Source organism: Glandiceps talaboti, chromosome 11 (genome assembly GCF_964340395.1).
Source record: "Glandiceps talaboti chromosome 11, keGlaTala1.1, whole genome shotgun sequence".
In the NCBI taxonomy this organism is placed as follows: domain Eukaryota; kingdom Metazoa; phylum Hemichordata; class Enteropneusta; family Spengelidae; genus Glandiceps; species Glandiceps talaboti.
In genome coordinates, this window is record NC_135559.1 from 324,269 (window position 1) to 350,554 (window position 26,286).

Below are 26,286 nucleotides of genomic sequence, written 5' to 3' on the forward strand. Positions count from 1 at the left end.
TGCAAGATTATCAATGGCGGGAAATTTCGGCATTGTTGTTTTCATAAAGTTTGTCTTTGAACACGTTTGAGGAGTATTTAGTACACCGAGGACATCGTCACACTTTAACTGACCTGTTTCCTATCCTTGTGTCTGTTATAGAATAACACTACGACAGCGTTATCGAACTTGACTTTGGCACCTAAAAAGCGATCTGGTTATTCCAAGTCCTCTCTGCCATCTGTGTGTTGCACACTCATACTGGTTGACTTGGCAGTCTGAAGGGAATACGTCAAATATATATTCTTTAAAGAGAAAAAGGGTAACAAAACCGCCAAAGTAATCACAAGTAACAGACCGAACTGTAGCAACGCCACGGAGTTCATCCTTCTGTTATATGTAACATAGTTTATGTGTTAAAGAACGAACTTTAAAATGCAAGCATTCTTGAAAGGCGGAAGCTCAAAGTTGAGGGATTCCACGAGTAATAAAGATAAGGCTGGTCCAAGTGGAAGTGTTGCCAGTAGCGGTGGAAAGAAGAAAAATGTGCCTTGGGTTGAAAAATAGTGAGTAACTAACATTGTACTGTTTGATGATGTTCGTTTTCCAGTGTGCTATGGGAGGCTGAAACAAGTTAGTGAATATTGGATACACTACAGAACTGCAGAGATATATGAATCATATGTACCAGTACTTATTTTCTTGCAATCATTGTTCTACCCATGGAAGTATCATCCACCATGTTATAAATTGCATACTGAGATGGATTAAATGTCCAAAGTTTGTGTGTGTGTGTGTGTGTGTGTGTGTGTGTGTGTGTGTGTGTGTGTGTGTGTGTGTGTGTGTCAGAAATGAAAATTGGATTACCTTGATATAACACAGTCACAAGTAGCTAATATTTTTTTTCTGATTTGACAGTCGTCCAAGATCAGTAGATGAAGTAGCCCACCAAGATGAAGTGGTTGCAGTTCTCAAGAAAACCATAGAAGGAGCTGATGTAAGTCACGGGTGTTATGTCAAGGATTATCTCATTGATTGCAATGATAGAAGTTAGTACACACACACACACACACACACACACACACACACACACACACACACACACACACACACTGCCATAGGAACTATCACAAATAAAGAAACATTTAAATAATGACAAAACAAACAACAATGGAACAGTAAAATTGATACATATACAATTTCCAGTCAATTTATGAAATTAACACAAAGTTGTACACGACAATACAGCTATACATATTCTGAGGATAACATCTCTTTAACTGTCTTTTTAAAATTTGTGTGTGAATCAATAGACTGAATCTCAACAGGTATTGATGCGAGTATGATATGGAAGATTGACCAAATGTTGTATGATTATACTCTAGAAAAAGGTTACGACTCTGTCTTTGTCTTGTATCATAGGGATGATCTATAAGAGTAAAGTAATCTGCAATAGAGTGTGCAGACTTGTGATACATCAGATCATGTATAAAAGATCTAACTGAAAATCTATACAGTTTGAAAATGTCAAGTATTTTCAGTTGCCTGAACAATGGGGCAGAATGACCCTTCTATGAGCTAAAAAACTAACTTGTTAGATTAATTCCTGTCATTTCAATCATTTCCTGTCATTTCCATGGTTACCATTGATACCTGTAACCACTAGATAATTTATGCAAACTACCTTGTTAGATAAATTCCTGTCATTTCAATGGTTACCATTGCTACCTGTAACCACTAGATAATTTATGCAAACTACCTTGTTAGATGAACTCCTGTCGTTTCCATTTCTAAGATTGTCTTTTTGTACATATATACATATACATGGCGCAAAGATTGTAATTATCCCAGAAAGTAATCCAAGTTTTATCTCTTTCTCAGCTTCCTAATTTATTGTTTTATGGTCCTCCTGGTACTGGTAAAACATCAACAATCCTGGCAGCATCTAGAGAGTTATTTGGGTAAGTTGGTCACCACAATGGGAATTTCTGCATAAACACTTATCTTCCAGAAGTTTACTCCAGTTAACACCAATTGATTAATTCAGTGTTCTCCTTCAATAAAATAACATTAAGTAAGTGTTCTCTTTTCTTCCTGTAAGTAGTTAATCTATGGAGTCATGATGGTCAAATGGTAAGACTCTAAGAGTGGTTAACTTGGAATCTGCAGGTTGTCTTTTGTTTCTGAATGGCAAAATTTCATGTTTGAGATTTGAACGACATTTGTATCCCAGTCAACCCAACTCTACTATTTGGAACCTAGTATGATAGTGGTTGCCATGTCAACCCAACTTTGGGACCTACTATGATGGTGGTTGCCATGTCAACTCAATGGTTAAATCATATGCAACTACACAGGCTGCAGTGAATTGTATGCTCCCCAAGGAGCTGTGGTACTGATATAAGTCTAATAATTGTAAAGTGCTTTGAATTCAGTATGGAAAAGCACAATGGAAAAATGGCATCATTTAATATGAGAATGAAAGTTCATGGACTCTGGGATCATAGTGATTATTGATAGCATCATTATTATCTCATTGCAATGATAATAGTGAACTTCATCTGATGTCAATGTCTACTACATAGCTAAGCATGTTAGGGACAGATTCTTGTATAATCATGAACAGGTGCCAAAAAGTCTAAGAATTCAACTTCTTTTCTTTGTTTTTATTTCTTTTCATTCTTTTTCAGACCTGAAATGTTTCGATCTAGAGTGTTGGAATTGAACTCATCAGATGAAAGGGGCATCAATGTCATAAGAGAAAAAGTGAAAAAGTTTGCCCAGTTGACAGCATCAGCAACGCGACCAGAGTAAGTTACCTTATTTGTATACATGCAATACACATAGGCTGTGTATCACTGTCTATGCTTACAGTGCCAGCTAGAGTCAAAGGGTGTACATGCAATACACATAGACTGAATATCACTGTCTATGCTTACAGTGCCAGCTAGAGTCAAATGGTGTATATGCAATACACATAGACTGTGTATCACTCTGTATGCTTACAGTGCCAGCTAGAGTCAAAGGGCGTATATGCTATACACATAGACTGTGTATCACTCTGTATGCTTACAGTGCCAGCTAGAGTCAAAGGGCGTATATGCTATACACATAGACTGTGTATCACTCTGTATGCTTACAGTGCCAGCTAGAGTCAAAGGGCGTATATGCTATACACATAGACTGTGTATCACTCTGTATGCTTACAGTGCCAGCTAGAGTCAAAGGGCGTATATGCTATACACATAGACTGTGTATCACTCTGTATGCTTACAGTGCCAGCTAGAGTCAAAGGGCGTATATGCAATACACATAAGCAAAATATTGGATTCTTTTTCCATGTCGGTGGTTTCCCTCAACAAGGTACAAAAGAAGAGAAATATCTATTATCTTATTTATTTCAAAACTTCACTTTGACATGATCATAAGTACCAAGATCTGAATATAGCAGAACCCTCTTTTCTAATTTCTGTGTGTCCTCTTAGGGTGGCCTTACATAATGCTATATTTCTCATGACCAACTCTATACTTCTTCATTCTCGTGGAACTTTTAAAAAATCAACACCCTCTTGAGCAGTTTTGTGAAATATCAAGAGGTAAACACTTTATTTTAATGATTGACATTTTATTTGAAATTCCTCACTATTTACAGCGGTAAACCATGTCCATCTTACAAGATTATCATATTAGATGAAGCAGACTCCATGACATCAGCTGCTCAGGTCAGTATCTTTTCACACCGTCACTATATTAGGTACCTACTTCCCCCATCACAGTTAAAGAGAGAGAGAAATAGATGTCTGAGATGTTTTCATAAACTTTGGGTTCTGGAGAGTCATTTCATGATTTCACATCACATAAATTTTGCTATGTTGCCAAGAAACACCTTATTGAACTACTTTTTCACCTCAATTGTTCTTTGAGTGGTACACCGTTGCATTATGGGTCTTAGCAGACATGAATGTTTATAAAATAAACAGTGCATATTCATGACTTTATCTAAAGAAAATAAGCACTTAGGAGTCATGAGTATTCAATGTTATATTTACATTATTATATGTTACATATTCATGTCTGCTAGGACTTGTGTGACAAAGACTTGGAAGTAAACACATTTTTGTTCTTACAAATATGTAAACTAAAACTTTTCAATCACCTTCTGACAAACATAACATTGTAAGCACACATAACATTTCTAAGTTTGAACAACCTAGCAAATTCTGATCAATGGTGTTCTTGAGCATAGTCAAAGTTAGAATTGTTATTTTATTGAATTCTATACATATTGTATATTACAGGCTGCACTGAGGAGAACTATGGAAAAAGAATCCAAAACTACAAGATTCTGTCTAATATGCAACTATGTCAGTCGGTAAGTTTGTTTTCGTGAAATCCACAGGCAGATTACAGGACATGCTTGTAACAGGCCAGATGCATATCCTGAAACAAGTGCTGTTACAGGGTCTGTCTAAATTTGGAAAGATTTCAGAGCTGTAGTCACAGACATATAATAGGTGTAATCTGTATTGACACAGACATGTATACAGTTTTGTAATGTTTGACTATTCATCATTGTCCTGATCACATGACTAAAACAGGGATGTACACACAGGTGTGTATCCAGAGATGTATGTACAGATTCCAGTACTGTATACACATGTAACAGATCTGTTGGTACAGGTGTGTATTCGGATGTGTAATTTCTGAGAGTATCTCAAAAATGGGTTAAAAATATAGTAAATGTTTTATTCAGTGCATGTGCAAACATATGACATAATAAAATAAGACCTCTGACACACCTGTGTACACATCTATTTATACAGTCATGTACACATAGGTACTGTGATGTCATATGTAGAAAAGACAGACCCTGTGACAGACCTGTATACACATCACTGTATCAACAGTGTACCCATAGCAATGTATACAGTAATGTAGCTATGACTCAACAGGCCTGTTGCTACTGTAACAGCTGTGTAACAACCCTGTGTAGTCTTCATTGATACACACCTATATTACAGGAATGTTACAGGACCTGTCCTGGGGGTCACATTTTATTTGGTGTATAGGGCTTTCATATAATGTAAGGGCTTCTTATGTTGCTTTGAATTTCCCTTTACTGTAATACCCCTTATGTCACTTGTATTTCCCTAAAAGGGCCTTGCATGGAGGAATAAAGTAATGTATGTGACATTCAAATGAGATCTCTGATATTTTGTCATCTACAGAATCATAGAGCCATTGACATCAAGATGTTCCAAGTTCCGTTTTAAACCACTAGCTAAAGCAGTACTGCATGAAAGACTGAAGAGTATTGCAGAGAAGGAAAATGTTACTTGTACTGAAGAGGTAAATATCATACATTGCAAATGAACGCTGTACTGCCCTCTATAGACTGACCAAGACTAATTACAATATTCTGTCACTAATACTGTTACTGGCTCACCTTGGTAGTGGTTAAAGCTCAGACCTGGTAATCAGTAGGTCATGGGTTCAAATCCCACTGGAAATAGGGGATTTTACTGTGACCAACCCAAAACCAGGGTGAGTTATATAGAATTGACGGGTCAGCAGAATCACTCAGCTGTGCCTCGCTCACAAGATGAGTGTGAATTTGGTGGAATTCCTGGCCTGGAGTACTGACTTAATCACTCAGGGACAGTTACTCAGTTGGGGCCTGCAGATGCTATGTTGTCGGGCCTGGGTGACTCTGGGATAGACTGTGGACTAAAAAATGTGTGTATATATGTATATTTGTCTGTTTGAAAAAAAATTGCCAAGAGCAATTCCCAAAAAACACATTGTTACAGGACTTTGTCTCAATCTATCACTAACACTATTGCATTGTTACAGGACTTTGGCACATTCTATCACTTACATTGTTACATTGTTACAGGACTTTGGCACTAACACTGTTACTTTGTTACATACAGGCAATAGAGGCTTTGGTTACTATATCAGAAGGAGACTTACGTAAAGCTATCACATACTTACAAAGTGCACATCGACTGAAGAGTGAAGAAGGCATAACTGAAGAAGATGTCTATGAAATAGCTGGAGTAGGTATATTTGTATTGTTATGGAATAAATCTCATAGTTGAAAAGTGACAACTTCTTATGTGTAGGATTCAACCCTGGTTTGCTCAACTTATAGTTATACATCCTAACAGAATGACACTCATTTGGTCAAGACTGGTTAAAAGTAGATTTTCCTCAAATAATTTGAAGTATTTTATAAAACTTTTGAACATTGACATTCTTGAATTTGATGGTATGTACTACATACACTATGTAATGGTTACTGAAGTTCTGGCCATTTCGCATTTAAGGATCACAAGAGGGTACCCCAGATTTGTATTTGTAATCACTCCCCACTGTGACCAATCAGATTATGGGAATATTTTCATATCATATTGCTCAGATTTTCTAACAAGCTGAGAAGACGATAGCTATGAAAGTCACAGTCAGTACAGTGAACAGATAAGGAAATCACAGATAAAAATTTTCATTTTTGTCATCGATACAGGTAATTTCAGGCCCTCTGATCGATGAACTGATCACGACTTGTCATAGTGATTCTTATGAAAAACTGGAGATAATGGTGAAGAAGATAATGGCAGAAGGTCATTCAGCAACCCAAATAATAACACAAGTAAGTACATGTATTTTGTAACCTAGCAACCCAAATAGTAACCCAGGTAAGTATACCATCACCCTGGTGAGTAGTGTGTCCACAGAAATGAACCCAAATAGTAACCCAGGTAAGTATACCAGCACCCTGGTGAGTAGTGTGTCCACAGAAGCGAACCCAAATAGTAACCCAGGTAAGTATACCATCACCCTGGTGAGTAGTGTGTCCACAGAAATGAACCCAAATAGTAACCCAGGTAAGTATTCCAGCACCCTGGTGAGTAGTGTGTCCACAGAAGCGAACCCAAATAGTAACCCAGGTAAGTATACCATCACCCTGGTGAGTAGTGTGTCCACAGAAATGAACCCAAATAGTAACCCAGGTAAGTATAAGTAACCATATAATAAATATTAAGTGTAAATAACCATCTACCTCAAATGATAACCCAAATTGCTAAAATGGTATTTTCAAGTCCCCCTGCATCTTTTTTTTTTTAATTTTCACGCACCAAACTCTCTAACAGCATTCCCATCTATATCCTATGACTGTTGTTGTGTCATGATCAATCTCATCAAAATATTCAACTTGTATACTTCTCAATGCCCAGTCATATTAATATTTTAACTTGTGTACTTTTCTTTTACCCTAGTCATGTCAATTATATTTTTCAGATGCATGACATTCTGGTGCAGAAGGCTAATATATCTGATAAACAGAAATCTATTATTTGTGAACGTCTAGCTGTTGTTGACAAGCGGCTTTCAGATGGCGCAGACGAGTACCTCCAAATTATGGATCTATGTTCAGTTATAATGCAGCAGTTTTGTCATGGCGAGTAAAGAAAGTGACATGTCATTATTCCATAGTAATAGAAACTATGCACATTTGACCACTTCTCAACCAAAATAGTACAGCATATTAGTATTGAACATGGTATGTGAAGGGGTCTCTCCAGCCTCAGAAGAGTACTGGTAGGTCATTAATATCCAATGGGTAAAGAAATATCCAAATGGCATAGACAGGAACAAAAGAAATTACACCAGATATGCAAATGAAATGCAAACTGACCATCACATGACTACCATCTCTTGCAAAAAAACTGACATCATCTCTACATATATAAGACCCAACATCATACACAGCGCAAAACATTTTTAGTAGGTTTTGAAATATTCATAATGAATTCATGACAGTTCAAGCTACAATTTAATTAATGACCTTTCATGGTTACCTTGTCTGAGTGTTGGTTGGTTGGTTGGTTGGTTGGTTGGTAATACCTATAGGTGATTTACAGGTTCCAAGATACATTGCATTAGATGACTTCACATATTGCTACGTTTAGGCTTGTTTTGTCTTTATTATATTTGAAATAATATTTTCATTGTGAAATGATGGAAAGACATGTTGACCTCTTTAATTGTGAGTGATTTTATAGAATAAAAACTTAACGTTATCAATAACTGAGATGGATTTTACTCGAAATCCAGAGTACAGTCGAGTCGGATGACAACTCAAGTAGCACATATGTCTTTGCATGAACAGAGTGCATGACGTTGTAGGAAGGCACATGATGTATTTTGGAACCAGCAACAAGTCTATACCTACCAGCATGGGGAAAACCTTGTATGTGTACTTGTATCAATGGAAGTAGTACCAGTATATACAACAAAGAAAAGACCTCAATAAAGTCAACCTAGGAACATCTACTTTTTGTCTCTCCCCCCCCCCCCCCCCCCCTGAGAAACTTTGTCGTTTTTTATCCATTTCTCACAAAATTAACCAGTCTCCTGTTGAAGAGATAGTCTATATTATATTTTGTACTTCCACAGAAACTGGTTGATAGATTTACTATGCAATTTCAGACTGTATTCAATTTAAGAACTGTAAATCAGAGTTGTGTACCTATTTCATTAAGAAATAAATAAATACTGCCATTAGAACACTTTGTGTCTTTGCTTCTAATAAATACTGCCATTAGAACACTTTGTGTCTTTGCTTCTAATAAATACTGCCATTAGAACACTTTCTGTCTTTGCTTCTAATAAATACTGCCATTAGAACACTTTGTCTTTGCTTCTAATAAATACTGCCATTAGAACACTTTCTGTCTTTGCTTCTAATACTGCCATTAGAACACTTTGTCTTTGCTTCTAATAAATACTGCCATTAGAACACTTTCTGTCTTTGCTTCTAATACTGCCATTAGAACACTTTGTCTTTGCTTCTAATAAATACTGCCATTAGAACACTTTGTCTTTGCTTCTAATAAATACTGCCATTAGAACACTTTCTGTCTTTGCTTCTAATAAATACTGCCATTAGAACACTTTCTGTCTTTGCTTCTTTTCAGTTTTACATGCATGTACATTATATCTATGTTTGTACTATGTATGTATGTATGTATTTATGTAGGTAGGTAGGTGTGTGTATGTATGTATGTATGTATGTACTATGTAGATATGTATGTCGAGAGGTATGTATGTAGGTAGGTATGTGTGTGTGTATATATGTATGTATGTATGTATGTATGTATATATGTATGTACATTATATCTATGTATGTTATGCATATATGGATTACATTCAACTGTAGTTTGTTACTCTATGTGTGTGTATGTATGTGCGTACGTGTGTAGTGTACATGTATGAATATACTGATGTGCTTGAATGTGCTCAAGCCCCTTGTGATCATTCATGATTCTATGTGGTTCCTTTACGTAATCTAGTACATTTCAATATATGCTTAGCTTTCAAATGGCATATTCAAGTGGCATAAGGTGAGTTCATAAACTTTACACAAGTGAAAATACAGTATCATCTATGTGTTGCCAATACATATATCTTTCATGACAGTGGTGATGCATGATGATGCATCTGACCACCATCTTTTACATTCAATTTCACTCAAAAACACCTGTCAGTTGGACATCTCCACCTTGCGAAGTTTGGCGAGTGGCTTTGTGATTGTAATTAGTAATTCATAAGTAAACATTACTTGAGGGCTTCGCCTCAGTCTTCTTTTTTCTCGTGTTTGTCCAGCCAATGCAAAGTGCAGATCCAAGGGAAACAAAATAAGGTTGGCACGTACGAAACCCCTGAAAACAGTCTTTCTCAGTGTGGAGCACGAGTATAAAGTTGGCGTCAGATCAGATTCAGGTAGCGTCATATTGAGCATCAGATAGCCTCAGATCCGAATACACCCGACGGCAGTGAAGCAGAATCCTTCCCTGTAGTCTCAACAGTATTATTTCAGGTTTGAGTCTGTTGGGTGTCTTTAGATCTGAGGCCATCTGATGATCAATATAACATTCATAAGATAACGCTACCTGAAGCTGAAGCCAACTTTATACTCGTTCGATCGATTAATTACTCAAATTGGTCATTAATATTCATTGGATTATTACCAAAACCTAATCAGTTCTTGCCATTACCCTACGGAAGATGTCTATGAAATTCGTTTGAATTGATGCAGCCGTTTTTCGGAAATCGTGATACACACACACACACACACACTCACACAGACTTCATCGCTTTATTAAGACCTTCCTTACAGAGGTAAAAATGAGATCAATATCAATCAGTGTCGCCAGAATCACTGTTGGGTCATATAACAGCACCTTCACTATGGGGAAGTTTTAAACTAAGAATCAGATTGGATTTACAGTCAAGGAATAAGTTGTAGTTTCCATGACCCAACCAAGTCAATCTTGATTCTCAAGACCTCTGACACAAAATATATATATATATATCCCTGACCTCACATCAAATACAGGGAACCTTCAACACATTATTGGTTACAGAACACTTTCAAACGTGGCAATGGCACTTTTAATTTTGTATGGCTGATTACTTCTGAAGTTCACCAATTTCTTTCTGAGAATTTGCCAATATGAAATTCCATGGCAGGATGAAACTTGGGTCTTTCATTTTGGACAGTCATCTGTATTAAAATCTCACAAGTTGTGCAAATGGAGATGGGCTGGCAATGACATGAACAGAAATTCATCACAAACAAAAGATTTCGCCTGAAGTAAATTAATTTTTTAATGTACTTAGGACAGAAAATTTTACAAAGAGGAATTGTTATATTAACATCAAGCTCTTTACTACATTTTCTATATTGCCTTTCTTCAATTTTCGTCATTTTCTGTTTTCTTTGCAAACAATGTACATAGACAATAGTACTACACTGGTGACAAAATACTAAGATTTTTATAGAAGATATCATTTGTACCAATACTGGTGTGCCCACAGGGGGACCAGGTACACTTTTCTCTCAAAATTTTATGCAAAGTTCTAACTTTCCTATATAAATGTTACACTTGGCTACCAAAAAAAGTTTTGGGGCGGTTATCACAAGAGTGACTCTTTTCCCCAAATGTAATCACCACTTCACATTAATTCTGTCTTTTTAGGAACTTTAAATAAATGAGTATGAAAGGAGAGGAGTAAAAAGCTAGGTATGATACGATACAGTAGAGAATATGGAACACAGGTATACCCTTTCCTTTTTAACTGTTAGACTTCTCACGTAATTGTACACACGGAAACAAGTTCACTGGCCACCAAGTTTGTGGCCTGCACAAAATACTGTATATGATAACAGTAATAATAATAATCTATATAATATTTCAAAATTTTTACAACCAAGCTATGTGGTTGCTTCAATGGAGCACAATTCTGCTCTTGACACAGCGAGACAATATTGTCAGTTCAGCTACGGAAATTCGTATTCTAGACTTGTTTGAAATCACATTAGACGCATTTGAGTATATGTCGCATGTGAAAATATTGTGAATTCGAACACAGATGAGCCAACACTGACAAATTCTCGTGAAAAATCTCGCTCAATGTCTATATCAGATCAGCCACATTCATAGGCATCTCTTCAATTGCAGTATTGTAAAACTGTTCGAGGTCTTTGAGAGCTCGCTCGTCTTCGTGAGTCACGAAGTTCACAGCTACGCCTTTACGGCCAAAACGTCCACCACGTCCAATTCTGTCAAGCAAGCACAGAAAAGAAATTGTAAACATGTCATCCCTTCAATGGAAAACTCATTAATACACAAAATACTTGGGTGTAGCACCGCAGATTGAGAACTCAGTCCTTAGACAACAAAATCTGTCTTTCTGTTTCTCACCCACGAGTCAGTGCTATGGGATTTACTCTCCTTCCTTTCGACAACCATAACTGTCATGACCATATCACCTACGCAGTGTTATGATTACAATCAGGTGCTTTTTGGGAAGTTATCATTTATCAGTCCTAAATAGACCAGGTTTGGGCCAAATTTGAGTTTTGTCGTAGTTTGGTGCAAGTGATCATCAACCACGAAAATAATTACACAGCCTTATTAATAAACTTGTATCTTTGAAACTGGAGGAAAAATAGTCACATGACTTGGTGCCTCACGATGACAAAACTCTAGCATCCTATATCATATGGAAGCTTCAAATTTCAAATTTGGAATATGCGAGGGTGACAATATAGGGAATCGGTAACACCCTTATGGAAAGCATTCAGTTTATATCTAGTAACATAAGGAACACTGTCTTATTTCACCCCCCTGACTGGAATCCTATGTCCTACAATATGCATACCATGTGTTCACACCACTCAATAACCCAAGCAGAGCCATCAATGTCTTCCCTAGTCAGATAAATCTCAGCTTACCTGTGAATATAATTTTCCCTGTTGGCGGGAAGGTCATAATTGATGACCAGTGACACCTGCTGCACATCAATACCACGAGCTAAGAGATCTGTGGTGATGAGAACACGACTGGAACCAGTACGGAACTCCTTCATGATTATATCACGTTCCTTTTGGTCCATGTCACCATGCTAGAAATGAAATTAAAACTAAGATTAATAATCGTCTGTTTCCCAGTAAAGCTATTATTTCCACATTTCAAAGTGAATAGACATAGTTTATATGCCATTTTTCAAATCAACAATCAATTTCTTGAAGACATAATCTAATCTACCCTCATCACAATTCCTTACAAAATTTTCATGGCTCACTGAAATTGCTATCTATACACTCCAACCAGAATATTTACATAAAATAACTGCATTTAATGTACACAAAGGTAAACAAAAACTGATAAGTATAACAAGCTTGTAGCACCGCAGATTGAGAATTCAGTCCTTAGACAACAAAATCTGTCTTTCTGTTTCTCACCCACGAGACAGTGCTATGGGATTTACTCTCCTTCCTTTCGACAACCATAACTGTCATGACCATACCACCTACGCAGTGTTATGATTACAATCAGGTGCTTTTTGGGAAGGGTAATTCATTTAAAACTAACAATTGGTGTAGGTTCTTTGTACCAGCTTGTGAGCAATGAGGAATTACTTAACCTTCTATGATTTGGTGACTAGATGATGTCCCTATGCACTCACTATAACTCTAACACAGATGTTTTGGTGATGAGGCCATATTTCTAGCCTTTCAAAATTTAAAATTTCTTGACAATACTATTCAAAATTCTCATTTCTCCACTTCACTTTCACATTTGCCAGAGCTAGATTGACACTATCTGATATGACCATGTCTTTTTTCAGTGTTTTTTGTGAATTGTTGGACAGCTGTGACTGTAGGTCAATGAACAACCCCATCAACCTCAGATGTATCACTAGTTACTTTCACGATACAGGTTTTCAAAAAGTCATTACAAACATGGTTATTTGTTTCTAACCTGCAGAGAAGACAACAGCTATGTAAACCTGTAATTTACATGTATTCAGTACAAGAAGTCTGACAATATTCAGATTGAAATGTATAGAACAATGTCCGTTGATTGCAAAAGACACCAATCAGGGATATGCTAGGGAGTCAAACTTATTCCTATCCTTGCCCCAACTCCCTAGCTTGAATACAAATTTGCATGTAACACATGTATTGAAGAGACAGTTCACTGTTCTACATTCTATTGACATAAACCAGGTTTATGCAAGGGAATCTACATAACTGCTATCCCTAACCTTGCCCTACACTAACTCCCTATAGCTTGAATACAAATGTGTATCTATTGAACAGTTGAACCACTGTATACACAATGACATTGTAGCTTTAGTGTACTTACCATGGCTGACACAGTAAAATCTCTGTTATGCATTCTGTCTGTTAACCAATCTACCTTCCGCCGTGTGTTGCAGAAAATTACAGCCTGAGTAATAGTTAAAGTTTCATATAAATCACACAAAGTATCTAATTTCCACTCCTGAAAATAAAACAGATGGGATACACATTTATATTAAGTTACAGTACATATTACCTAGTCTGTGCCCTTACCAATGATAGTCATTGGCATCACACACATCATACATTGAAATATTTCAAATGTACAGTATTGCATGTTTCTTGCATGGTCTATCTCCGCAGTAACTGTTGCATAGCAACTCTAAGAAGAAGTAGGAATATGCAAGAATCTGCCCACACCAGTACAGCATGCAATGCATGACAGTGCCGGGGACAGGTTTGTTCTCCGACGTCGTGGAAAGGGAATCTACATCAGGACACATAAGTGTTCAGCTCCCATGCGCCACATGACAACCATTGAGGTTGGATGTCAACATCGGTTTCTCTGTATACTATAATTCTTCTTACTTTTCAATGACTGTATATCTTAGTCTAAATTAATGTTTCTTGTACATCCCTTACCATTGTCTTCTGACTATGCATAGGACATGCTCTTTTCTTTGGCATTAAAATATACTTGGTGATAGTAAATATTGTCACTTTATTAAATTGGTTCTTTATTCTTACCTCTCTTTCCACATTGATATAAAATTGTTTGATACCCTCCAGAGTAAGTTCCTCCTTTTTGACAAGGATTCTTATAGGCTCTCTCATGAAGCGCTGTGTCACATCCAGTACATCACTTGGCATGGTGGCAGACAAGAGCACCACCTACAAAACAAATTTAATACATAATAGTAGTGGACAAGGGTACAAGATAAGTAAAATACAAAGAATAAACTGCAATAAGCATACACGGTTACTTTTATGTATGGTGGTATACCCTTAGTTCTTATGAATAACAATCAATATACAGCACATGATGTATTAATCTTATATATATATATGAGTACAAGGTACTGGACACCAGTGTTCCCACTATCTGATGCATCACTGATGTACAGAACTTTTGAGACCCAAAAATTTGGTGTTCCCTATCCCTTAATATGAGGTGACCTCACACAAAGACACAATTTTCATTATTTTGACCCTCAGCAACAAATACTGTTTGTTATGAGAGGACTTTCTTTGAGACACCATTCACTAGATTTGTGAATTCCAACTAGGTTGAGGTGTCAATGAATACATGATAGTCCTTACTACATACGACTTGGTCAGTCGTTTGATGTCTTTGGTAAATACATGTAAGGGGTATGGGTTCACAAGTGCATTTTGTTCAGAGGAGTTCAAGAATATCAAGCGAGCATGGAGTCTTACATCATTATCAAGGAGAACATGGTATGTGAGTCCTACATCATTATCAAGGCGAACATGGTATGTGTATAACTACCATGTTCAATTTTGTTCTTACATGTCTGAGAGTATTGGTCAACACAGAGAGGAATTTGGGTTACAACCTGTCAGACTAGAGCCTGCTATGGTGGCTTGACAATAAGTCTTACCTGTACACTGGGAGGCATACGCCTGAATACATCATATATCTGATCCTTGAATCCTCTTGACAACATTTCATCAGCTTCATCTAATACAAATAACTTAATATGCGTGACAGCTGCAAAAAAACAAATGTGCATTCAGAAGTTAATGTTAGATTTCAAGAGATTTAACAACTGCCTCACATGCTCCCTTCATTGAGATAAATGGGAATTACTACATAAGTTTCAGGTTCTAGCTTGGCATGATCAATTCTTTTCCTGTGTCATCCCAACATGGTCTGCTAGCCCCTGGGCTGTGTGTGCTGGGATGACCACAAAATTACACCCCCACTCCCATCTGACAGCCAGGATATAATTGCTTTCTATCTCAATTTCATAGTGATCTGAAGATCTATAAAGAGGACTACAAAAGCCAGGCTCATGGAATTGCTGACTAATAAAAAAAAATACCACACTTGATTGGACAGTAAAACATAGTTTCTTTGGAATGGTGAATTAGACATAAATGTGATGTTTTGATCCCATCTACTACAGACTTTAATAACACCACCATATTATTATTCAGTGTTAGTCTCCACATTCTCTATGTGTGTTACTTACTCAATGCTCCACGGTTGATCATGTCAAATACACGACCTGGTGTACCAACCACCACATGAACACCCTGTTCCAATTTGCGAATGTCTTCGCGAACATTTGTGCCTCCAATGCAGGCATGGCACTGAGCAGCCATGTAGTCACCAAGGGCTATGACTACTTTCTGGATCTGAAGAAAGAAATCAACACAGAAATTTAGTATGTGCATGCTGCATTTACCATACTTTGTTTTTTTTCTCAAATTTTAAACTATACCAGTTTTATCATATATCCTACTTGTTACCTGGGTTACCAAACTGGCGAAAAAACACAACACAACCTTTCACTTACATGTCTTACAATCTACACAACCAAATTGTAATATTTGCATAATTTCCACTACCCTAACAAATGATTTCAGTTAAAAAGACAATGTTGCAAATTGTCACTTTTTATTGAATGCATACATATTCTTGATTGTTGAAACTAGATATTCTTACCTGCTGGGCCAACTCACGAGTTGGGGCCAGAATGAGGGCTTGGCAGCACTCAAGTGATACATCTATCTGTTGTAGGATAGCTACTGAAAATGTGGCAGTCTTGCCAGTTCCAGACTGGGCCTGAGCAATTACATCTTTACCTGTAAACAGAGAAATGTATGAATATGATTACCATGGTTACCATAACAAACAGTACTGAAGACATTCAATTTCAGAAGGTTCAGGAGAAAAAAGTCTAAGTTACTTGTTTGATTAATCAGTAATACTTTCTTCTTCAGTATTTCTTAATATATGAAGACTTAACACATTTTAATGAATAGGTTACTGACTAAATTGTGAAACTTGGCAGATTTCATGGTATGGAAAAGTCTCTTTGGAAAGTATGTTTCTTGCATGGTCTATCTCCGCAGTAACTGTTGCATAGCAACTCTGAGAAGAAGTAGGAATATGCAAGAATCTGCCCACACCAGTACAGCATGCAATGCATGACAGTGCCGGGGACAGGTTTGCTCTCCGACGTCGTGGAAAGGGAATCTACATCAGGACACCTAAGTGTTCAGCTCCCATGCGCCACATGACAACCATTGAGGCTGGATGTCAACATCGGTATCTCTGTATACTGCCAATAGTGAACAACTCTACAAGATTTCTCATGGACACCACTATATTATTCATTTTTTTCACTATAATTGCAACAATTTGATGCAATTATCTACATGTTTGAAAAAATATTTCAATTTCTTGCCACAAAAAAAAATTTCATTTGGAATGACTGGAGTCACAATACAAGACAATCACACAATACTGATAGAGGTAGAATGGATGAAGGACTCCTGACAAACAACATTCCATCAAGGTCACAAAGAATTTACTGCATCAAGGTCACATGAAGAATTTATTGTATCATTTGTGAGCAGTGCTAGGTCAAGTTAGAGTTAGGTAAAATAATGATCTTACCCTTGCAGCATGGAATAATAGCACGTTGCTGGATTGCAGATGGTTTTTCAAAACCATAAGCATAAATTCCTCTTAGTAAATCTTCACGGAGTTCCATTTTGTCAAAATTATCAACTACCTCATCCCAGTTGCTCTGCAAGAAATAGAATGCTAAATGTCATTTCTCTAAAATAGTGATTGAATTTTCACGATAAATCTCAAAATCTTAATTATGGTAGGAAATATAGAACACAAATTTTCATTACTTGGCAATGGTGAGTGAATGGCATCTTTAATAAAACTAACATCAACTTGTGATTCATTTTTACTATTCATTCATTTTGCCATTTTTCATCGGAGCATTTATGCTGCAAATCAACAACTTGATCAAAAGCAAAATATGTAGATTTGTCATTTACTTCAAAAAACTTTAAGTTTCCTATTATTTGTTAGCTTACCTCAATGATTCCCTGTGGATCCATGCCTGGTGGATCATTGTAGGACTGGGCATCTTTTCCATTTTTATCACTACTTTTATCAGAAGGACCCCAGTCTTGGGACCTATCAAAAACAATAAGCCAAGCAACAACATGGTCAATGATGGTCAAATACGCTTTTGTTCATTTTTTTGGAAAATCACATATATCATCCATAATTTCAACAACATGCAAGACTTAATCTGAGGAAGTACTCCTTTTCACTACGTGTCATCACTTAGATTAAAGTTTGATACTACAATGAACCATAATTTTGGGAGGGAATTCTAACAGTACATGGGAAATTCTGGTAGTTATTATGGACTTGTCACATTATACTTTTCATGAAGAGTAAAGGTAATGATCAATTAATATAAATGACTGGGAAAAATATCAACTCAAGAGTCATGCACTTGCTGCATGTGTAGTACATTACAAAATACTGTCAAAATGGTCTGTAGCGGACAACGGATTTTTACAATTTACTTCCTGGTCATTGTAACCAAGCTCAAGTAAACAATTGTTTCACAGGAATATTCACACATATAAGAATTGTTAGGAAATGAGTCTCACCCTTGCACTAAAGATTAAAAATCATAAATGAACAAGCACTACTTTTGAATTTCACTTCAACCAGACAAAATTTGTATTATCTTGTGCACTATGCACTGGGTTGTTTGATTTTTATATATGAACAACGTCAAGCAACTATCACAACCAGCAAAATTAAAATGTTCATACATAAATAATGTAACTGATCAAACATGGAGCAGTTACACAAAGTCAGAAATGCCTAATGGCAAATATGAAAAGTTTACATAGAATCACTTATGCTACAGGGTTTTCAAAGAGTACATAAAATATTGAATGCAAGCCAAAACTGGCAGAATTAAATACATGCAGTTCAACAAAAGCCATTATCGGGTTTCCAAAGGAACCACAAGATCTTTGGACATTACAATGAAGATTACGCCCTTAAAACAAAATAACCCCTTTCAATTCTACTATGCTGAGGTTATTCTCCCAACAGTTATATACAAATGACTTTTTTGGTACTATTTGACAAGTGCAGATGAACCATTGTTGAGTTTTATCTGTACCCCTTAACCGTTATCAAGCGTTCCATCAACAGTCGTTCACCACATTACTGGCTCAGTGGCTGTAAGGTTTCCGTTTCTCACCCCAAAAAAGCGAACTGATCAGGGACAATGGATTGCATTTGACGATGTTTCAGACACTGCTGTTGTCACGTAACATGACGTCATCAACTGAGTCCTTGAGCATTTTGTTAACCATACGACTGACGTGGTTACAGGTCCTTCCAAATTATGATCGAGACACTCGTGTCCACATTGAACAAATACAAATCTCTGAAAACATACACTATCAAACTATTTAAAGGGCGTGGACGGCCTGTGCCCCTTTCTCTGTTCCAATGCCCATTCATTAGAAAAATCAAGATTGAAACGTGGTTAAGATTAGTTCATTCAATGACTCGTAGACTAGTTTTGCCAATGCCAATAACTTCCTGCCATATTTCCTAATAACTTGGCTGATCTAAATATTGCTCCATATGGTACTGAACACATCTAACTGTGGAATCATGGAATTTGTTGCTTATCAACTTGAGTAAATTTCTGAATGGGCATATGGAAGCCGGCATTTTTACACGTGCTTTCTATCCGCCATGATGGAAGTCAACGGAGTTATTTCCATTGTCAAAAATTACCATGGTTCCTCAAATAATCGAACGAAAATTTGCCAATAGCTTCTTGATACAAGTCTAAATATAGCAAACCTTCCGTTTTTCGCCACTAGTGATATCGATGGCTCAAAAACCGCGAAAATTATTGCCTACCTAGAATCAGTGTCTTCATATGCCGACATCTTATTTCAGAAAGTAGCGCCGAAAAGGGAGAATGACCTCTACCTAAGGCACAGCACCTAAGGAACTATTTTCCTCCGCGTAAAGTTGCGATGATTTTATTGTACGAAAATGTTCTTTCTCGTCCAATTAAAAACTTCCGTCATCCATTTTAATGCATAACAGATGGCAAAAAGTCGAAATAATTTATAATTTTAGCTGTTTCCTTTGTTTTAACATTGTCATTCATTCACGCGGAGGAATCTGACTGCAATGAGATGTGACCATGACTGCACGGGATTTCACGAGCTGACCCTCTAGATTGCGCAACTCCCACGGCAATATCACGATTGTACGTCAATCTGAGGCATGCTCAGTTCCTGTGGGGTGGTGCACATATGAGTAATTTTCCGAATTCAGGATATATCTATTTTACGTAAACAAGTTTTGACGTCAAACATTCTTCCTTCTGTCGTCAAAGTGAAAAAAATGTCTACTTACCTTTAGATTTTGGGATCGTGACACCCCGCGTGAGTGACATGACACACACACACACACATACATACATACATACATACATACATACATACACACATACACACACACACACACACATATATATATATATATATATATATATATATATATATATATATATATATATGTATATGTATGTATATATATATATATATATACTAATTCAGTGTAAGAGGTAAGTCATAAACTGAAGGAAAAGCGCTCAATACTGAGAAGTAGAGCTGTATTACACAAAATACACAAGTTATGGTACAGTAACGGCTCCGTACCATAACTTGTGTATTTTGTGTATGTATATATATACATACATATATATATATGTATATGTGTGTGTATATATATATATATATATATATATATATATATATATATATATATTGTGTGTGTGGTGGGGGGGGGGCATGAATAGACTACTTTCTAGTCGTAACAGAACGGGTTCTCGGGAGATTTACATGAGTACACATATCTACACTTTTGATGAATTTGTTGATTTATTAACATTGGTCTCTTTTCAACGTCTATGGTCGATCATTTTAACTGAAGATTTTACACTATTAGTAAGATTATTTGTAGTTTGAGAAGACCGACATAACCTGATTAAAATCTGGTGTGGTGAACACGACTCTATAATTAACCCGCTATAAGTATAACCCCTTTAACCTATCAGTATACGCCATGTAACCAATGAGTATTTATAAGCCCTTATTTCGTTCGTTTGTCGTTTGATTTCGATATTGTCCAGGAGTGGTCGAAGAAGCAACAAAATCGAAAACAAACGACAATAAAAGAATGAAATAGAGGTAAATAAAATAAAGCCGTATTCACCACAGTTAGTTTTTTTTAAAATCTGATTGCTACCGAACTAGTAATAGCCACATGCACATTGTGACTTTCCAACATAGCTATGGGGTTTGAAATCATACCCCCCCCCCTGCACTGAATTAAGCAAGATAAGCTGTGAATCAAAGTAACTATATTCTAGAATAATATACGTCCATAGATTTGAGTCGTGTTGTCAGAATGTGTCGAAGTCTAAACAATAATTTTTTAAATGATCATAATGATCATATAATATAGGTTTTAATCATATGTAAGGCTTTCATTTTTTTTAAATATTATTAATGTACTATTAAAATTTCTGCCAGTATTTCATAATTATTCTGAAATAGCTAGCTATTGTGCATTTATTTTGCTGTAGGCATACTACTTGGATATCCATATGGATTGACTCATAACTCACACATGACCGTTATTTCAACATTACTGAGTCTAGCTAAAGTCGGACAATTCGCATATGTATATGTAATGTTACCCAGATTCAACCTCAAATATATGGTCACATTTCATAAACCTTTAATTTTGTACAGTTTTACATACACCCGTATATCCAGTTCTACATATCCGTTCGAATAGTATGTCTTCCCTATCTCGTTGAAGTAAATCAACTTGCTGTAAAACTCTTGGTGGGCTCAAGTCGTAGGGAAAACTACCGTTTTTTGTTGTTGTTGCCTTTTTTTCAAATTGAATATAACATTGTTTACGTCATGCCAAAGTTAAACAAATTGCGACTAGAAAATATAAATTTTGCCCAAATCGTATACCTGGTGATATTCTCTCCGTGCAAATATACCTTGAAAGAACGTCAGTTGACTCTCGGCCTATCATGTATACCAATGCCGTCAAAGTGATTATCTTAATTAAAGGGGCACAGACTGAGTTTGGAAGTTTTTTTTGGTATTTTGGTATTTTGGTATTTTGGTATTTCAAGAACGAAATTAGAACAGAATCGTTGATAGTAAATTGGTGGGGCTGAAATTCTGTACACTGAATCGGGGATATACAATACAAAACACACTGTATGGAGAGGGGCAAAATAGGCAACTGGGTGGGGGAAGTGAGTTAAGAAATTGAAGAACTTTTTATAGACTCCCCTTCATATTTAAGGCGCAATGTTTTACCTAGATACGATATAGAACAAGATGCCAAGATACCATCACTGATGATCAAACTTGGAGATCAAATCTCACCTGTTATCAAAGAATCTATCATTTTCGCGACGGTCAAAGTCTTCTACGTGTGTGTATTCTCGCCTGTTGCCACGGCGACGATTCGTCTTAGGTCCTGAATACGGGGAATCCGTCAAAGAACTTTCCGACCCGCTACTGCTGTTACTATAGTAACCGTGTCTGTTGTAATTTTCCGTGGAACTGTATCTGCTCATAGCAAAACTTTAGAGAGATCGACTTATGGTTGTTTATTCGTTGCTTTCTGTATTTCGAAATGACAAAATGTCCAGAAGCCCCGTTTTATATTCGTTCATGGGAAATTGCGACATACTTTCGCGATTTCTCAACTTGTTTTGACCATTTCACGATTGAGTAATACATCCGGCCAATCCGTCACCCGTGATTGGGTCAGTTGATCGGCGCGGTGCCAGTTTAAAATAGCGCCCTCAATCGGTGTATGAATATTCACATATCGAGAAATATTATGGCCTTGCAGAGAATACAAACAAATACATGTAGTTGTATCACTATGTCACGCGTATGTCACGAATATTCTGTCATACTTCAATGATTTGATGGTCTGATGAAGCAGGCTATAAGCGAGGTGAAACCAATGCCGGACGGTTTTAACAAGAAAATGAGAGTACAAAAACGACTCGAAGACGTATCGAACCTAGGCCTCGTAACGTATATTTCAAGACCTAAGAAAATATCACCGAATTACAATTACATGTACAACTTTTTTCACAGTTAAAACCCCTTTACTTGGTGGTTCAAGATGATTACAGATAGAGTGTGTTTTGGGGTGGAAAGCTGGGGGGTCTAATTATTTTTTTAGCATGTCAGGTGGGACACTTTCTAACTTATATACATGTACTATTAAGTTTGATGATTTGTGGGGTAAAACACTTTTAAGAAATCTGGAAATTGGCAAAAGGTTACAGAATTAATATCTATAAAAGATAATGAAACCATTTAATCCTGAAAACAGAAATGAAATGTGTTTTTTAAATGCCATTATATGAATGCATATTGGGTTTGACAGATACACACTTAGACTGTAAGATACGTCGTGACGTTTCACCCTCACCGGCCTCCTCTCAGTGTTAGGGGTTGGCCGATGGTTGAGGGCGTCCCGTCACGGCGTACCTTACAGACTAATAAACACTAGGATATGACAGATTACTGATTCAAAAAATAATTTCAAAAAAAAGTAAACTTGTTCAGTACCTAGCTTCAAATATCCATCCTATGTTTACACTCACATAAACGAACATTGTTTATCACAAATGGATATTATTACCAGTGTAAATATCAGCAACAGTTACTGATAACACAACGTCTTGAATTGTACGTGAACACACGCGCGGCAGTGTGTGGACTTACGCGATCCTAAACCCGTGCCATTTTACCGCTTTCATATATTATCAGCCAAATATCTCTACATTATCGATATTTTATTGTATTCTGAAACTGAAATATATTTCGTTAAGTTAGTGCCTGAGTGGTTGTCACTGTGTGGAGAGTACAATATTCTCACTGTACATGTATTACAGAATTACACAGGTTTTCCTAATCTTGTCAAATATGGCTATACTTGTAGCATATATTGCCACAGACCATTTTTCTCGATGCATTGCGAAATGACGGTATAAAGAATAAAGGTATTGAAATGTCCAATGGTCGTATTTACAGAATGCTAGCAGATTGCGCAATTTACATGTAAATACAGGTCACCTTCATTCACCAGCATAGGGTCTCGTACTTTTGTTTGTATGGGTGGATATATAGAATATAACGTTACAAATATGAATGATGTTACTACTTTTACTCCACCTTGTTTGTATAGATGGATAAAAAATACCATTACAAACTATGCTGCCAGTGTATATAGAGGAAAGGGTCCTTTTCCCAGCATGCATAGGGGAGAATACGCTTATTCGTGGTAACATTTCGTATCTACAGTGCCTGGCTACAGTGTCGCTGGTATAAAGCCTCAATCCAGTCAACATTATGTATGTGTCCCTGTGTTTACCACTATCACACGTATAAAAACCTCCTTTATGTAAACCAAACCAAAGCAAGGTTCTGCCATTATATAATGGGTTTGTATACTGAAAAGAAATCGTCGCTGTGGGCGCTCTTTTCGCCTTGGTATACTTACATTGAATCTCTGAAAATATTTGTACAGGAAAGCATTTTTAACATAAAATGTATTTTCAAACTTTACAAACCCTTACAGGAAATTTTACACACATTGTCTATAATTGTTTCCCATATGACTGGATAATAGCAACCAGGCCTTTATCTTTTCTTACTGGTGGTTTCGTACAGTAATAAGTGGAAGTCAACAGACCTTGTGTACAGCACAACGGATATGTCAAGTACACCCTGTCTCAGCTCAGTAAATTATCACAACCACACTTACACCACAATAATATCTTTGCATTTTACGAAAAGATGATAGCGAGCACTATAGTACGTGACGGTAAAATGTTTTGATAAATTTCATGTAATGTAATAGCTACAGGTTAGACCTGCACGCTCAAGTATGTTTTTTTCATTCTTTACTTTAATAAAATATTTAAACAAACAAACAAACAAACAAACAAACAAACAAACAAACAAACAAACAAACAAACACACATACACACATGCACACACACGCACGCACACACACTCCACACACACACACACATACACACACATATACACACTCACACACATACATACATACACACATACACACATACATACATACATACATACATACATACACACATACACACGCACACACACATACACACACATGCACACACACGCACGCACGCACGCACACACACTCCACACACACACACACATACACACACATATACACACTCACACACATACATACACACACATACACACATACATACATACACACATACACACGCACACACACACACATACATACATACATACATACATACATACATACATACATACATACATACATACATACATACATACACACATACACACGCACACACGCACATACATACATACATACATACACACATACATACATACATACATACATACATACACATACACACACATACATACATACATACATACATACATACATACATACATACATACATACATACATACATACATACATACATACATACATACATACATACATACATACATACATACATACATACATACATACATACATACATACATACATACGCACGCACGCACGCACACACACACACACACACACACACACACACAGACACACACACAATTGTGTTCTTTATTTTGTGAAATGATAACCTGACTAAGTGATTGTTGTGGAGCAGTCGGGTAAATAGAACACGTATAGCCTTTGGAGACTGAGTTGATGATATTTTAATTTATCCAAAACTAAAAATGAATATAAAACTCAAAACATTTGAAGACTCAAGACCAAAAAAAATCTTCCAAAAGACTGCATCACGGTGCCAGTATACACGTACACAGAATAGACACTTAACGTATCGATACACTACGAGGGATGACAGAGTTACCGTCAAGATCTTTACTTTGAAATTTTGCAGCTAATTATAAATAGGAAAAATAAAATGAGTTGATATTATACAAGTTACAAAAATACGTCATGCCTACCGTCATACCTAATTATATCCACATGTGTCACTACATGCAGCTATGTTAAAGTTTATGTGTACTAGCATGTACCCTGCATGCTCTCTTTTGCTGTATGTCTCTCCGAGTAACTGGGCGTCTTTTACATATTAGTCACGTGAATATGGTGGCTTATACTGACTTACTAAACACGTAATCAATACGCTTGTAATACCTCATAGTGGTCTGAGGTAATACCAAGACCTACTTCATGTTCCCTTCTATCATATAAGTAGATGCTAACAAGATTTGGTTTATATTGTGTTTGTCCATGCCTAATGACTTAGTTAATACGACGTTTATTCAAACACGAAATCCTCTTTATATATATTAGACAAGACATGTTAACAATGTAAAAACATAGACCCTACGGTAAAAAATATACCTAGCTTATTCTTAACGACAAAGCACTTAGATGCCAATCGGGGAATTGCAAACTGTTATAAAAGCTAATGTACACATGT

General features: G+C 36.6%; 2 protein-coding genes and 2 non-coding genes across 7 annotated transcripts; 1 reads left to right on the top strand and 3 right to left on the bottom strand.

Annotated features, from left to right (window-relative positions):
• The first annotated feature begins 29 nt into the window (after nucleotides 1–29).
• Nucleotides 30–8,318, top strand: LOC144442293 (replication factor C subunit 4-like). The gene is made up of 10 exons (XM_078131602.1): nucleotides 30–545; nucleotides 898–976; nucleotides 1,861–1,940; nucleotides 2,670–2,789; nucleotides 3,632–3,701; nucleotides 4,278–4,351; nucleotides 5,208–5,328; nucleotides 5,913–6,038; nucleotides 6,506–6,631; nucleotides 7,282–8,318. The coding sequence occupies exons 1-10, from the start codon at nucleotides 415–417 to the stop codon at nucleotides 7,447–7,449; spliced, it is 1,095 nt and encodes a 364-aa protein (XP_077987728.1). The 5' UTR covers nucleotides 30–414; the 3' UTR covers nucleotides 7,450–8,318.
• A 2,310-nt stretch (nucleotides 8,319–10,628) lies between these two features.
• LOC144442515 (eukaryotic initiation factor 4A-II-like) lies at nucleotides 10,629–22,432 on the bottom strand. Of its 4 annotated transcripts, none has more exons than XM_078131879.1 (10): nucleotides 22,169–22,432; nucleotides 17,723–17,825; nucleotides 17,286–17,418; nucleotides 16,329–16,468; nucleotides 15,853–16,018; nucleotides 15,259–15,368; nucleotides 14,384–14,527; nucleotides 13,701–13,838; nucleotides 12,284–12,453; nucleotides 10,629–11,608 (listed from the first exon to the last, which is right to left on the bottom strand). In XM_078131879.1, the coding sequence occupies exons 1-10, from the start codon at nucleotides 22,360–22,362 to the stop codon at nucleotides 11,464–11,466; spliced, it is 1,443 nt and encodes a 480-aa protein (XP_077988005.1). In that variant the 5' UTR covers nucleotides 22,363–22,432; the 3' UTR covers nucleotides 10,629–11,463. The 4 variants fall into 4 exon arrangements, with proteins under 4 accessions (XP_077988005.1, XP_077988006.1, XP_077988008.1 ...); XM_078131880.1 differs by lacking the exon at nucleotides 22,169–22,432 and adding an exon at nucleotides 19,599–19,730; XM_078131882.1 differs by lacking the exon at nucleotides 22,169–22,432 and adding an exon at nucleotides 19,539–19,562.
• Nucleotides 13,970–14,196, bottom strand: LOC144442869 (small nucleolar RNA SNORA73 family). Its single transcript, XR_013481664.1, has one exon. It is a non-coding gene; the product is annotated as a small nucleolar RNA SNORA73 family (small nucleolar RNA).
• LOC144442868 (small nucleolar RNA SNORA73 family) lies at nucleotides 16,709–16,935 on the bottom strand. The gene has a single exon (XR_013481663.1). It is a non-coding gene; the product is annotated as a small nucleolar RNA SNORA73 family (small nucleolar RNA).
• Nucleotides 22,433–26,286: the final 3,854 nt, after the last annotated feature.